The 16,200-nt window shown below is 38.5% G+C and overlaps 1 protein-coding gene across 7 annotated transcripts in view; it reads left to right on the top strand.

Annotated features, from left to right (window-relative positions):
• The window catches only part of GDA (guanine deaminase), a 1,032,722-nt gene that overhangs the window by 182,149 nt on the left and 834,373 nt on the right, over window positions 1-16,200 (top strand). For 4 of the 7 annotated variants that reach the window (XM_044064387.1, XM_044064386.1, XM_044064390.1 and 1 more), the window contains exon 2: window positions 14,460-14,548. The exons of the other annotated variants lie outside the window; for them this stretch is intronic. In XM_044064387.1, coding sequence (XP_043920322.1) covers window positions 14,460-14,548 — 89 coding nt within the window. The remainder of the gene's footprint in view (window positions 1-14,459; window positions 14,549-16,200) is intronic. 7 annotated transcript variants of the gene reach the window in all.

Raw genomic sequence — 16,200 nt, 5'->3', positions numbered from 1 at the left:
TCAGTTCCCGCCACAGGCAAACTAATCAAGGCAGGAGCTGAGCTGTCTAGTGCTGAAGCCGCCAAGGTGGTAGACACTGCTCTGACAACTTCAGAGTTGAATCCAACACCTCAGAGCCAGCACTGACGCTATGGCTTTGAGAGTTGTCTGGCTTGGAAGCACTCAACATTGGACCGCTCACAGACACTATTGGAGTCAAAGACACTAACATTTTCAGATCTGATGTAGGCAACTCCAGGACTTTTGGATCTGAGGGCTCCAAAACTGAAGGACAGATTGAAGAAGGAGCTAATAATGGAGATGTAGTACTGACAAAGGTCTCCGGACCCAATGGAGTTGTAGCCAGAAGAACTCCCATCTTTATCTGTGTCCTGAGAAACTTCTTTATCATCCTGCGGATGTCTGCTTTGAACAGGCTTCTCGAAGACAGAGTGGATGAGGCTATAGATGAAGGTCTGGAGTGGTGTCATGGAGACATCAAAAGGGACGATGGGATTTGAGAGGTGATCAGCTCTGGCAGAAGCTCAGATAAGTGGATGCTAGATGACGTCTCAGGTCTAGGCTTCAGACCCAAAACAGTCAGATCTGACTTTTTGCTTGCTTGAGAGGAGGCTTGGTGGTTAGAGCCAAGGTCGAAGCAGTAGTCAGATCACGAGATCTTTGACAGGATTCTTTAGAATGCAGGTCTCCTTTTTATCAGACTTTTTGGGGGTATGACCCCCATAGCTTCATAGGTTCATAGGTAGGTACTAGGCTATTGGCCCTAGGGCCTATACAAGCCTAGCCAAAAAGGTACCCTGGCTTTCGCCACCCAAGAAAATTATTTTCCTGTGCCCCTGTCAAGCAGAACCACAGAAGTGATCCCCGGGGTGAATTTCCTATTACCCCATCCAATCATCAAGATTTTTCTTGAATAGTGTTAATGAGGAGCTCTGTTTGAGAAAGATAGGTAGTCTGTTCCAGAGTATGGGAAGTCTCTGGGACAGGAATCTATCCCTCCAGCATGTTCTGTTTATTGTGGTGACAAGATTTAGGACCCTAGAGCATGTAGCTCGGAGGGATTGGGATTTCTTTAAGTGGAGCATGTCCAACAGCTCTGGGTTTGACATAGCTTTGTATGTTAGCCAGAGATCGCCTCTGAGTGGGCGATATGCGACGGAGTAAAGCTGGAGTTTATTGAGACGGTCTGCGTAAGGCATCTGTTTGAGGCCAGTAATCCTCTTTGTGAGGTATTTTTGCGGCCTTTCCAGTTGTTGTAGATGTCCACTGAAGCAGGTTTTGAGGGTAGTAAATCCCTAAGAATCAACTTGCTCTTTCGATCAATAAGTGCACAGGAATTAAAACCATTGCAAATGTCACAGTTGGCATCCAAATGTAAAGGTTCCAAATAATGCACACACTTTGAATGTGCAACTGAATTTGGAATATTGTGGATGCAGGCCACACACTTTTTAAATCCTGACAGTTTTTCAGACATCTTAGAAAAGAGAAAGGAAAATTATCATAAATATATACCTAGTTTTATATATATATATATATATATATATATATATATATATATATATATATATATATATATACACATACATATACACATACATATATATTTATTTTTTTTAAGGTGAAAGGGAAAGAAGGGTATTTACCAACAATGGTAAAAAAGAGAGCACTTAAAGTACTGAAAGGGGAGAAAATACTAAAAATGGTATTAAAAACTACTCTAAAGAGTAAAGAAAAAGTAGAAAAACACTAAAGATATAAAATGAAAACTTTAAAGATATTATAAAAGCTAAAGGGACTAAAGTTAAAATAACTAATGTATTTTGACACTCACAAAAGACTGTTCATTTAAGAGTTTTGCAACCTATGTCCGAATGCTAAGGGGGCAAACAAGATCTGAGGTATGTAAGGTGACTAGGGCATTATGGGTAAAGGGAGGAGCTCAAGAGTTTCAGTGTTTTATGATCTGGAAGAAGCGGCCTAGTTGGATTCGAGGTTTGGATCTGAATCCAACAGTTGAGGAATTAATGAAAATGACAACATCAGATTGTGTATTTCCCTTCAAACCCTCTCAGAATGAAAACTGACTCTTCATTCCAAATTCTCAGGTTAAAGCAATGCAATGAAATCTATTTCCCTAGTATTAATTCCCCTACTCCAGGCAATCATAGGTGACCAGTTATCCAGTATCCAAAGTCTGTAAGAAAGACAATGTGTGCACATTTTATTTTATTGTGCACTCCCCTTCTCATAAAATTAATTAATTCTGTTGGCCAGATTTATTTTTGCACACGGATACACAAGCCATCTGCCACTGCACGTTTTGAATTACTTCAAATTACAATTGATGACAGTGGTGATTTGCTTTACTGGGCTGCAGACCCTCCAAAGGAAGATAGTTTCTTAAAGTTGTTTTTGTTTTAATCATTTCTGAAAAATACCAAACATTCCCATTCAGGGGACAGAGAACTCATGCTGTAGCATACTGTACATGTGGAATTTCAATTTATATTAAAAAATCAATTTAGCTTAAATTAAATCAAACCAACATTTTGGCAACCTCCTCCATTGACAATAAGGAGATTAGTCCATATTACAGATCCTCTTGTCATTTTTTTGGGGGGGGGGGTGGAACTAAAAGCAACACTTCATTTGGGCGTCTTAGGGATGGTAAGGCTATATGAAGCAGCAAGCTGCTGATTCCCATTGGCTGTGGCTGTACCAGGTGAACGGTTGTTGAGGCAGTCTAAAAATAAGATGTTAAAAAACACATTGCAACTGAACTTAGAAAGTGCTAGTGTTGGAGAACCACTTTTTTAAACTTTTTTTTTAATTAAATAAGATTTCATTGTTGGTTGTGATGTCTTGGAAAGTGTAATGTTCTGCTGTATCACTGCCAGTCAGACTGTAGGACAACATTCCTTTTTTAAATTAGAAATATGAAAGCTGGAGGAATATCACAGGAATTTATGGCAAGTGAAGCCTTTACATGAATGTTCTGTTGCTGGTGTATTGCTGAATGTAGGCTGTTTTGTGCTACATTATGTAGTAATTTTAGTAACATTGCTCAATGTAAAGGTGCTGATGTACAGTGAAGAGCAAAGTGTCTGACAATGCATCCAGCATCATGCATGACTCTACTCAGAACACAAAAGCAGGTTTAAAGAATCAGACTATGGACTACACGACAAAGCTTGATGCAGATGGCAGCAGATACATTTCTTTGTGATGCTTTATTTGCTTATTATACATGACAAATGGCTTTTTTTTTGGGGGGGGGGGATGGGAAGCCAGGAGAATTGTTCATTTGCTGCTTAATGCTAGAAGTCTAAATATGAAAATGCACTTGCTCGAAGCATTCCTTAAAATGGAGTACATCAACATTTGTGCTGTAACACAGACCTGGTTCAAGGCAACAGAAAGCACCCCCGCACTACCAGGCTATAACTCATTCCACACCTTTTGGCCTCAGAACTTAGACCGAAGCTCCAAAGGGGGTGGTGTTTCCATACTCAAAGGATGCGCACACCTCCAGACTGGTAGCCCAACATAATGCATCAGAGATACTTCAGGTGCAGCTAACATTGGATAAGACAGCAATTCAGGTTGTAGCCTTCTATAGGTCCCCAACCATGTCCCAAGACTCACACTCCATGTTCCTAAGCACCCTGGAGAATATTAGGGTCCAATCTAACACTCTCATACTGGGTGACTTCAACTACCCCTCCATTAACTGGGAAAACTACTCATGTACCAATACACTTGCCCAACGTTTCCAGGAATTCATTAATTCCAATGCCCTGGAACAGCTTGTTCTTACCCCCACTAGAGATATCAACATCCTTGACCTGGTCATTACTAACATGAGTGACCATTGCTCTACACCAATAGTCAGCTCCTCCCTGGTTAGATCCAAACACAAACTAATCACCATGGAAATCCACCCCCCACACAAAGGTAGCCACCATGAAAATCTTCTCCAAAGCTTACTTTGGGCTCCAAAAAACAAGGTGACTAACTTCATGGCACCCATGCAAATGGAGAATAGTTGCATGACCACAGAATCATATACCAATGCACTGTATGAACACATACACAAATGCATGGATCTCGCCATACCCAACAGAACCAAGACACTCTCCTCCAAAAAAGAAGCCAATCTGGAGGTCCCCTGCCATCAACAAACTCTGCAACAGAAGGAGGAAACTGATGTGGAATAAGGTGAAGTCCCAAGACTGGAAAAACTCCCTTATCAGCCTCAACAAAAAGTTAAGATCCCTCATCAAATCCTCTAAAGTTAGCTATGAAAACAGAATTGCAGCAGATAGTAAAGACAACCACAAGGCCTTCTATAATTATGTAAAGAATCTCCACCAACACCCAGATTTGCTCTGAGCTACTGCACAATGGTAGCTCATATACTGAGCCAACAGATACTGCCAGTATACTGGCCAACAGATTCAGTACCAACTTTACCCCTCTCCCCCCAAAGGACCAATCACAATACCAGCAGATTGCCAGGCACCCAGTATTACTGCTGCACAGGTTTAAACAGCACTGTCCAAGGCCAAGAATACAGCTTCTATGGGACCTGACAATATCTCTAGTTGTGTTCTACATGAACTACAGAGTGAACTGACACCTCACCTATGTGCCCTGTTCAATCACAGCCTCACCTCAGGCTTTGTCCCTACCAAATGGCGCACTGCTACAGCCATCCCTCTCCACAAAGGAGGAGTGACTGCAGACCCTGGGAACTATCGCCCCATTAGCCTGATTAGTCTGATATGCAAAGCTATGGAATGCATCATCATGGACCTAATAAACAAAGATATACGGAATCTCTAAACTCTGGATCACACACAGTTTGGTTTTGTGAAGGGTAGATCATGCCTGATCAACTTGGTCAACTTTTTGAGTCAGTCACCAGAGCTGTGGATGAAGGCAAGGTGGTTCATACAGCCTACCTTAATCTGGCCTAGGCTTTTGATACTATTCCCCACTCAGGAATCATAGAAAAACTCACTAAGCTTGGCGTCAACCCCTATATCACTAGGTGGGTTGCAAACTGGCTCACAAATAGAACCCACAGTGTGAAAGTAGCTGACTCCAAGTCAGACTGGTGACTAGTCACGAGTGGAGTCCCACAGGGTTCGGTTCTGGGTCCTATCCTCTTTGGTATCTACTTCTCTTAAGTCACGGCCAACAAGAAGGAACTCTGGCTGACAAAGTTCGCAGACGATTGCAAGCTGGGAGCTATTATTAACTCCACAAGCGATGTTGACATTCTACAGAATGGCCTCACTGTGACCAACGACTAGTGTCAGAACCATGGCCTTAAGCTCAATGCCAAAAAATGTGTCATCATCCCCTTTGGGAAAAACCCGGTTCCCATGAATTACCACATTGATGGTAGCTCACTGAACACAGAAGGCGTTATAAGATATCTGGGAACACAGGTTGACAGCAACCTCTCTTTTGATCACCACATTACCACTGTGGCCAGACAGTCCTTCTATGTGGCACATCTCATTACTAAGGGTTTTGCATCTAGGAAGAAAGAGGTCATTGTCTCCCTCTACTCTTCCCTCATTAGGCCAGTCATTGAGTACAATGCCCCATTTGGTATGTATCTCACTAGACACCTGCAACAACTGGAGAGGTCGCAAAAGTACCTCACAAAGAGGATCCTAGGCCTTAAACACTTGTCCTATATGGATAGACTCAAAAAACTCCAACTATTCTCTGTCTCATATTGCCTACTTAGAGGTGATCTCTGCTTGATTTACAAAGCCATATCTGACCCAGCTCTGTTAGAAATGCTACATCTAGAGAAATCCCAATGGAACAGACTTCCCATACATGTCAAGCAGAGCACCTCACTGACCCTCTTCAAGGGAAATCTTGATGAGTGGATGGGAAACAGAAAATTCACCCCAGGGATAACTCCAGTGGCTCTACTCAACAGAGGCACAGAGAACTAAGGTCGGGTGGCACTATGCCAGGGTAATCCCATGGCTGGGCTTGTAAAGGCCCCAGGGCCACTAGCATACACCTATGAACCTATGAACTTGCTCAGAGTATAGCAAATTAGGAGAGTGAGTAAATCAAGCTCTGAATTTCAGAGGATGATGCCTTTTGTATTTATTATTAGCTCATAAACTGTATTTTTGTTCACTTGCTTAATAGTAGCTGTACTTACTTTCAGGTGTAGCTTGGTGCTATCTTTTAAGGACTTGATCACAGCAAAATGTGCAAATGGAAATGAGAGCATCAGACCTTGGAGCAGAGGACAATTTCATTGCTGTTGTTATTAGCACAAATTTTACTTTATTTTACTCAGATTCCAGCTAGCACAAGGCTGTGTTTTATGGACTGACTCAAGAACACTTTAAGTGGTGTGGTCAGAATATGACATGTATAGATGGACACTGAAGCACTGAAACTCTGGACTACTGGATGAAGCAAGTTTCATTTAGCAATATTCTCACAACCTGTTCTGCTGCTGTTTAAGTATGAGCATTGTTGTCTCATTAATGTTAGCATTTACAACATCTGTACGTGTATTCCATCTGACAGTAAAATGAAAATACATGCCAGACACAAAGCCACAAAGAATGGTATAAACAGTTACATCGCACTACCTTCAAATGACTTCAGTACTTAGAGAACAACCTAAGAAGCTTCAGAATGCAGGAGCCATCTTGAATAGAGTGATTGCTAAGTGAGAATTGAATTAATTATTGCATGTCCTAGGTAGCTGTAAGCACTGTGGTTGCAGGTTACACTTCTTTTCCACTGGCACTTTTATTTTCTTTTTCACTATTTACCATGCAAAACCCTGCTGAGTACAGTGCCATGGTAGTGGTAATACAACAGTGGGTAGTGTATGAAAGTGAATTCTCTCTTTTTCTGTTGTGGAAAGGATACCTTCTTCTTACTCCTATGAGTAATTTATCCAAAAGGACTCTGTCTATGAGAGGTGTACATTCTTAACCAAACAAGAAGCATTCTTTTCTCAAGCAGTTGCATGCATTGAGCTTAACAATGTCTAATTCCCATCTATGAAACATCTACATACTGAAGCCAAAAACTGTCTTATGTTGATGCTATTAAAAAAAACTCAGTCCAAAGCCTCCTAGACCTCCTAAGTCTAGGCATCAGCCTAAACCCACAAATCTATCTCCTGCACACTACCCATCATCAACAGATCTAAACCAGCACACAACTCACTATAGCAACAAGGAAAAGACTACCACAGAAAGGGGTCACCCAACTAGCATGCAGAAGCCATTAAGGCATGATTGATCAAGTTAGTTCATCAGGCAACATCCTGGTCATAGGTGACTCTGCAATTACACACAGATGCTCCACTCACCACGCTGTGCAAAGACAGAGAGATGGCTTGCTGCCTCTCATGTGCCAGGATTTTCAATGTCACTAGGGCCCTCACATTTCTTCACCTCAGGTATGTATATGACCTGGCCATTGTGCATATGGGAGTGAATGACATGAGATGCATCTCCTTGGAGGGACATGACAGAGCTCTTAGAATATGCATCTGAAATGGATGTGAAATTAGTATTGAATAGTATCCTGCCATTTTTAAGGTTGTTGACTCAATGCTATATAAAAGAGCCTGGGGGAGGGATGATTGACAACCTCAGCTACTTTGCCAGTGATGCCATGCATCTATCTCTCTCTCTCTCTCTCTCTCCTCATGGCTTCTGTATATTCATCTAGACTTTTATCTCCCTCATTTTGCCTTTTTTTTAGGCAAGGTCATTCTCCTCAAATTAAAGAACCCCCAAAGTGTAGGGTTTTAATGCATACCACTCCTTTAGACCTAACACCAAATTGGAGGGTGAAGCTGGGGGGGTGTATCTAAGTTCCTAAAAAACATTTTACTTCTAAACTTATAAGGATAATGGCCCTGAACTCCTTTCATATCCATCTTATGATAAACAAAATCCAGTACCTCATCACTGCCAACTAATGCACCCCTCTGTGAATCTGGCAGACAGGCATATCTAAACACACTGACATCTCCTCGCTTTAGAACTCAATGCTATCCTCTTGGGTGACCTTAATTATGACTCCATTAACTGGGGGATCTATACCACCACAAATAAGTATGCAGAAAAAATTCCTGGATTTCATTAATGCCAGGTTCTTAGACCAAATAGTCTAAAACCCAACAAGGAACTCAAAATTATTGGGCACGATTGTCACCAATATAGTTCCCCTATTCTCAGCATCCATTGTTACCAAATCACTGGTGAAATCTGACCACAGTGCAGTAACACTTTAAAGATCATGTAACACTGAAGAAACCTGAAGGCAGAACCTGCAGTCAGTTTTGACTGTATTGAGAAGTCCGATGGTGGCTAGTGGCTCTAATAATTCCATTTTCACATAAAATTGTGATTTCATATGAAAATTGGACTTGCAATGTGCTGTGCTGTCACATCCTACTTTCTAATGCTTCTGGGTGTGTGACTGTGATTGATGTTTCTTTATGATTTCCAGTCAGAGTGGAAGCTTTCCTGTCCCCACTTTTGCCTTTTATAGCGTAACTGCAAATATTATTTTTAAGTTCTTATGGACATACTGATTTCCCTGCTATACCCATTTATGTACTATAGTTTGTAAGGTTAAATGGGTATAGTTGGGAAACTGGTATTTTTTTCATGAGCTCTTACACTTCTCATGATTAGGGACTACATCAGAAAATGCAAGGTGGCAGAATTAGCACTTTGACAATATTTAATGAGTACACACAAATTTGTGTACGCATTAAATATTAATTCTAACAGAGTAACCATTCCTGACTTTGTGTTATTCTATCCTTTTTTTGTTTTAATTATTATTCTCATGGGTCAGTGGAAAGCCACTGGCACTCCTGACATCAAGTCATCACTATGCTAAGTATGGTGATGGGATGCATACAGCCATTCCGCAACTTCCCTGGGATAACCCTGATTTTGAGGGAAATGTAAGCTTTTAAAACAAAAGCATTTTAACAGTCTCTTCTGTTTTTTGCTACAGAAGCACCACTCTGTGAGGGCAGCAACTCCAAAAAATGCTACTATCATTACACAGGAACTTTAAGTGTAAGACCTGGGTTGCCTTAAAATCCCTCCATCATCAAAGACTGCTCCAAGGCAAGTCTACTCCAGCTAACTAATAACCTGATGAAATTCAAGCACCCTCCCCACCTTGTAGATCCTACTTCAAACATTCTTTATTCACAGTTAAGTCTCATACCTACCTCCAGACTTGCATTGAGGCCTTTGCCCATATAAGTGCAAACTTCAAGAACAATCCCATTTAGTGGAATCCCAGTATTAACAAATTGTACATTAAAAGTAAGAAACTCATAGCCCATAAAAACAAACTTAACAATCCCTTCAGCTAGAGAAGAACTTAAAAATATCAACAAGGAACTTGGAAACAAAATCAAATCCTGCAAAAGCAAGTATGAATTGAGAATTACTACCCATGGCAAGGGTAACCATAAGGCTTTCTTCAGCTATGCCAGAAACCTTATGAGCAATACTCAGTAATGCTCAGAGTTATATTACTTTGTACCTAAGAAATCCAGAAAAGGGCATTTCAGTGTTGTGGAGCATTTTGAGGCAGTTTCATGTCTTTTCAGGATATAAAATTAATGAGGATAAAACACAGGCTATAGCCTTACATTAAGTACCTACATATGAATTGGTTCAGCAATAGCCATATTTATAGGGACATAATAAAATGACATATTTAAGACTATGGATTAAAAGGTTTCTGTTATGGTAGCCAAGGATATCCTGTCCAGGGACTGATATCAGAGTATAGGCAAAGAGAAAGGGATAGGGGAATCCTAAGTGAAAGATCTGCTCTGGTAGAGTTTTTAGTTGAATCTAGAACTGAAGCTGGTGTTAAAAAAAGGATAATTAGTAGGGCATGTAAAATATTGCACAATAACTATAAGAATCGATCAGAGGAGATTAGAAAAGACAGGGAAGAGAGACTGGACAATCAATTTACAAGAGAAAAATGGGAAGACATATGTATGGCTTCCAAGTATGCAGCAAAGGCTAGAAGGCTAAAGACTTTTGCTTGGAAGTGTTTCCATAGGTATACCTCAAGCAGACTTCAAAGAATTTTTCCTCAAATAGATGGTAAATGTTGGAGGTGTGATGGGGAAGAAAGAAGTAAATGGAAACAAATGTTTTGGGAGTGTAATGGGTTGGCAGATTTTAAAAATTCCCTACAGAGTATTCTGTCAGAAATATTAGGTGAGCAAAAGGGTGTAACTAAGGAAATTATTATTTTGAGCTGGTATACAGGATCTGAATTACCTGGATATAGTAAGGCGTTGTTATGTTTAATTCTGGTGGCTGCCAAAAAGCAATTACTAGAAAATGGAAATTAAAGTCTAAACCAACTGTATTTGAAGTATTGAATGTTGTAACAGAGATAAAAGAACTGTAAGTAGGATCTTTAGAAAGGGGAAGGGACATATTACACAGAAATAAATGGAAACTGTGGGAACAATATGTGCAAAATAATGTTCAGGGGGAGGAATGAGCTTTAAGGGAAGGCAGTAATTGAGCAACTTATGTAATGCTGCACTAATGATAGTTATAAAAAAGAAAATATGTGAGGTATAATGTATGTAACTGAAAACATGTTAGTATAGTTTGTTCTCTATGTCTTAGGTGGTAACTTAAAAGAGGTTTAAACAAAAAAAAAAAAACAATTCCCAGAGTTAATACAAAATAACATCACATACTCATCCCCTGACTACCTAGCACAAATTTTACATCCCTGTCTCCCCCTAATTATCCACAGCATACTAGCATGACTGTGTCACCACCTGTTCTTGTCTAAGCAAGTCCCAAGTGTTCTCTCCAAAGCTAAGAACACTAACCTTGTTGGTCCAGATAATGTATCATGCTGTCTTCTTGCCAGCACCAAACATTGTCGGCAGCCTCAAATTAAAGTCTGTTGAATCTCAGCCTCTCCAATGGACTCATGCCAGAGATACAGAGAACTGCTATAGTCATCCTACTCCATAGAGGGAGAGCCATTACTGATCCAGGCAACTACAGACCAATAAGCCTTACCACGCTTATTTGTAAGAAAATGGAGTGCATCATTGTGAAGCCTGTTAATAAAAATATCAAATCCTGGACCAAGACCAGTTTGTGCTTTTAAAGGTGGAGCTTACCTACTAAATGTGTGTACATTTTTTGAGCAAGTAACTGAGGCATCAGACTCAGGCAAATCAGTTCATACCTCATACCTGGATTTGGCCACATCCTTTGATACCATTCTAAATTATGGCATTGTTGATATGCTGATTTAGCTTAATGTAAATCCCCTATGTTACCCACTGGATTGTAAACTGGCTCACAGACATATCTCAGTCTCTTAGTACTGGAGGCACATTCTCTTTTATAAGAGTAGCTACCAGTGGTGTCCCATAGGGATCTGTGCTAGTACCTCTACTCTTTGGTATCTACTTCTCTGATGTCAATGCCGACACCAAGGGTCTAATGCTGATAAAGTTTACTGATAATTGCAAAGCTGCAGCTATCATGAATAGCTCAGTTAACCTTTGGATTCTCCAGGAGGGCGTAACACACACTAATAAGTGATGCTTAGACCATGGCCTCAAATTAAATGCTAAGAAATGCAGCACTGTATCCTTGGGCAAACATACACACCCATGATCCTATCACATAGGTGACCCCCTCAATAAACTGACACAGTTACTAGTGATGTGGGTACTTTTTTGAAAATAAACGATTGTTTGAAAACCATGTGACTACTGTTGCTATTCAATCCATTTATCTAGCTAGACTAATCATCAAGAATTTACATTTTAGATCTAAGGAGGTCATCATCCCCCTTTACTCTTCCCTTATCAGGATAAGTATATAGTATAGTGCTTTCTTTGGTATGTACTTATCAAAGCACATGTCCACAGCAACAAAGGTTATGCCTTCCTTGAGCTACCATGACCACTTCAAAGATCTTTTCCTCTTTTCCATTTCTTATTGACTTTTGAGAGGAGACCTCTGCCTAGTATACATGCCCCTGAAGTATCTGGTCCAATGCAACCCCTCTACACATCCACAAATTTAATCTTGCCCTAAATACCCACTTAAAAGATCTAAACTTCCTCTGAAATATAAATAGGACCTGCTGGCATGCTACAGATATATCACAGAGGATATCTGTTTTATGGCATAGATTCCCCTTGGATGTAAACATAGTTTCTCCCTTACCTTTTTTTAAGTATAACCTGGATGACTGGATTGACAGCTGTAAGTACATCCCCTGTGTGGTCCCCTCAAGCAGTTATTGAAACAAATAGAAACTAGGTCCAATGTAATTCATTTTGTTAGGGGTAATCCAGGTCTTGGTAAATTCAATGTGAGATCATGTGGCTGGGCTACAAATGGTCCACTGGAATAACAGCCTAATACTGACCTATGAACCTATAAAGAGAATAAGAAGTTTTTTTCTGAGAAATGGAGTCTCTTCCTCAGACTAGCTGTGATATGTTCTGAAGAAGAAAACAACTGCTGGAAGATTAGCTAGCATGTGCAATAATGGAAGACCAAAATTGTACCCTTGGTTAATGTTGACCCTATTGTAATACTGCCTGACTTCATCACAATTAGCCACACCCATTTTTTTTCTTCCTGCAACCGCTCCCGTTACTTTAGGTCATCAGCTGTTACTTACTGTTAGTGATTGTAAAGTTTATTTGCATAAACTAATAATGGTTATTTTCATACACTGAATATTGTAAATACTTTTCATTTTCTTGCAAACATCTTAATATTCTTTTCCAAAATATTTTTGTATGGACACTAAACTCCATACCATATTGAGGGCATGGCCCCTGCCATCAGTTTTTAGCAATACTACCTTTTGCACACTGGTATAGAAAATAACTATTTCATTGGAGTAAATAGACTAGCACCAAAATTAGCTTCAAGAGAAATAAATGTTCACATGCTTAGCTTCTTTATATTATTTGTCTTCTTATGATCAGCCTGAATAGAAAAGGTAAAATTGTGACAGATTTAATAAACTTTGTCAAAATATTTGGAAACCTGTCAAGTGATTGAAAGCACATAAAGTGAGTGCCGATCACGTAAAGAAATTTTGCTGAAATCAGTTTCAGTCATAGTGGAGTTTTCTCCTTTTTCTACTGCTGTCTGACCTGAAGTAATTTTATATAATTTGATACGTGTCATATAAGTTTAAGGGGTTTGGTGGTATTTTCCTATATGGGAGTACAGGGGGGCTTGTTCTCTACAAAAAAAAAGTTGCTGACAGTGGTTTTGGTGGCATTACTTCTGAAAATGGGCAGTCACTTAATGTGTTATCAAGATACTGACATAGTTTTGGGATCAATAGTTTTTTAATGATATGATGCATTTTCCTAATGTTGCAAAATGATTTTTTGTACTTCATCATAGTAGCAGAATATGTGGCATATCTGTTTTCTTTGTGATAATTCTAATTACAAAATCTGTAAACATTATGCTATGGAATAAGTGTCACTTACAACAACCACAGTGAATAATAACACCATTCCAAGATTTAAATTTGAGATTTACATGTATGCATGGTGCAATACACATATGGCTTGTGTATGTATATGCTTAGAAATTGACCTTTAAAACTTAAAAAGTTATAAAATCTTTGTCTACATATATCATATTAAACTATATGAAAAACTGCTCATGTATGTATGTATGTGTATATAGCTGTCTACTTGATCTGGCTGACATTTCAGAATGTCAAAAACCATGTGGCTGAGACCATATGATCAACATTTGAAATGTCGACCATACAAAAAAAAAAAAAAAAAAAACATAACAAAAATCTTACCTTCCACACTGTTTGCAAATGCCGGTTCCACATGGTCGACATTTCGAATGTTGATCATATGGTCTCAGCCATATGGTCTCCGACATTCTGAAATGTCAACCATGTAAGGGGGACCCGTATACAGATATATGTATGTATGTTTGTGTATGTGCACATGTACAGAGGGTGTATGTATTTCTGCATATTGGTAATGTGTATGAAAGACAGGAATTAAATTTTAAGATATGTTTGTTCTTAAATACAACAGAAACAAACTGTCATAGTAGGGAAAGACTTGTTTATTCATCTAGTCCTTTCCAGCCTTTCGGTAAAACTGTAGATTCCAGGTACATTTTATGAAAAAAAAAAAAAAAATATATATATATATATATATATATATATATAAGCATACCACATTATATAGAAACTAGTTTACTTACCTAGCATTGTGTTTTGACAATTTTCCCTCTTTTAAACAACCAGAATAATGAATGTAACATCAAACAAATAAATATATGTAATTCTTTTCAAAGAGAAGTCTAGGTTGGCATCTGTTAATTTATTTTACTTGTTAGATTGCTTTTCTAGAACCAGCTGAGAAGCAAGATGAGCTATCCATTGAGTGGGATTTTGAATGCTCAGACATCAGAGAGCTTGGTGAAGGGTTGGTATTTTACATTATTTTATTTTTTATTAACTGAATTGCTATTTTTAGTGGTATTAAAGCAAATGTTTCAGATATGTAGCAGCTTGCTATATTGCCTTTAGATAACTTAATACTCAGACAAAAATGTATTAGCCAGATTTCCAGTGCTTTGAAACAGAAATTCATATGAAGACAATATCCCCGCCTCAGTTCTTGATTTTTTTTTTCATGTACTATGTTCTGACAGTCTTGAAGCTCCTTCTCCTGGAATCCAATTAATGCATTCATTCACATCCAGGACAGCAGCCAGCCCATTTTCCCCGACCATGGTGAGAATGCTACAGTGTAGGCCAGAATGAGAGTCCACATTAATTTCCTGGGGAAGTTGGAAGCAGGCTCACATAACCATGAGGTTGGCCCCTATCTTTTTGCAATCATTGCTTCCAATTTAAAGAAAAGTTACTTACACTTGAATCCCACATTCAGTTAATCTGTTTCTGGTAGGTTTCTCTTTTTTGATGAAATAAGTATGGTCGATTCTGAAAAAGTCAAGTCTGGGAGATTTGGAACTCTTGTTAATCTGACAAAGATTAGAATAGATTTGTGTTAGCTCAAGAAATATGAGAGGAGGAGGGAAAACTATAAGAAACCTATTAGGTAACAACATGATATATCTTTTAACTACCACCCATACATATTTAGAATGGTTACATTAAAAGGCATTTCAATTAACATCAATGGTTTAAATAATCCATGTAAAAGAGGAAGTTTATACAGATATTTAACTTTACACAAATCTAATTTGATCTTTTTACAAGAAACACATTTGTTAAAAGAAAATATAAATACAATAAATACTAACAGATATATTGTCTTAACGAGTTCAGAGCATTACAAGAAAAAAAAAGAGGAGTAGCCATCCTTTGGAATAAGTCACCACCATCTCCTAAGATAACAAAGTCATATCAGGATGATAAGGCAATGTTTTGTTTAGCCATAGTAGAAATCAATAGGAAAATTTTCACATTGATCATTGTATATTGGATGCTAGGTATAGGTATCAATACAGTAAAGCAACATCTAAATTAAGTAGTTCTCCTATCAAAAGGAAATATCACCATTGCAGGAGATTTTAACTGTATTCTAAAAGAAAATGAGTCTAGTGCTCTGGGAAATAGAAAAATAACTTCTCAGGCCAAACACTTAACATCATTAGTTCATATAATTTATATGATATATATGAACAAGCTAACCCTAAATCATTACAATATACTTTTTTTATCAAATAGACATAAATCCTACTCTAAGATAGATAGAATTATGATATCTAATCAAATAGTTAATGACTTAACCAAATCTAAGATTATCTCTTGCCTGCTGTCTGATGTTAAGTCAATTACTTTTGAACTCTCTATCAATGTAACATTCAATGTACAACTCAGAAGAATCCCAGCTTATCTTTCTCAATTGAAAGAGTTCAAAGAATTCTTGGACCAAGAGACTCAAAACTTTATAGAAATGCATATGGGATGCCCTAAAAGCATGTTTATATGGACAAATTAACAGATGGTACAATTATAAAAGGAAATCTTGGGTTAAAGACTTAAAGAAGATACAGAATAAATTAGACAAGCTAAAACTAAATAGCAAAGATAAACTTACCAATGGAG

This window comes from Protopterus annectens, chromosome 2.part2 (assembly GCF_019279795.1).
Source record: "Protopterus annectens isolate FY-2018-M chromosome 2.part2, PAN1.0, whole genome shotgun sequence".
In the NCBI taxonomy this organism is placed as follows: domain Eukaryota; kingdom Metazoa; phylum Chordata; order Ceratodontiformes; family Protopteridae; genus Protopterus; species Protopterus annectens.
This window is presented reverse-complemented; position numbering and strand designations above follow the sequence as displayed.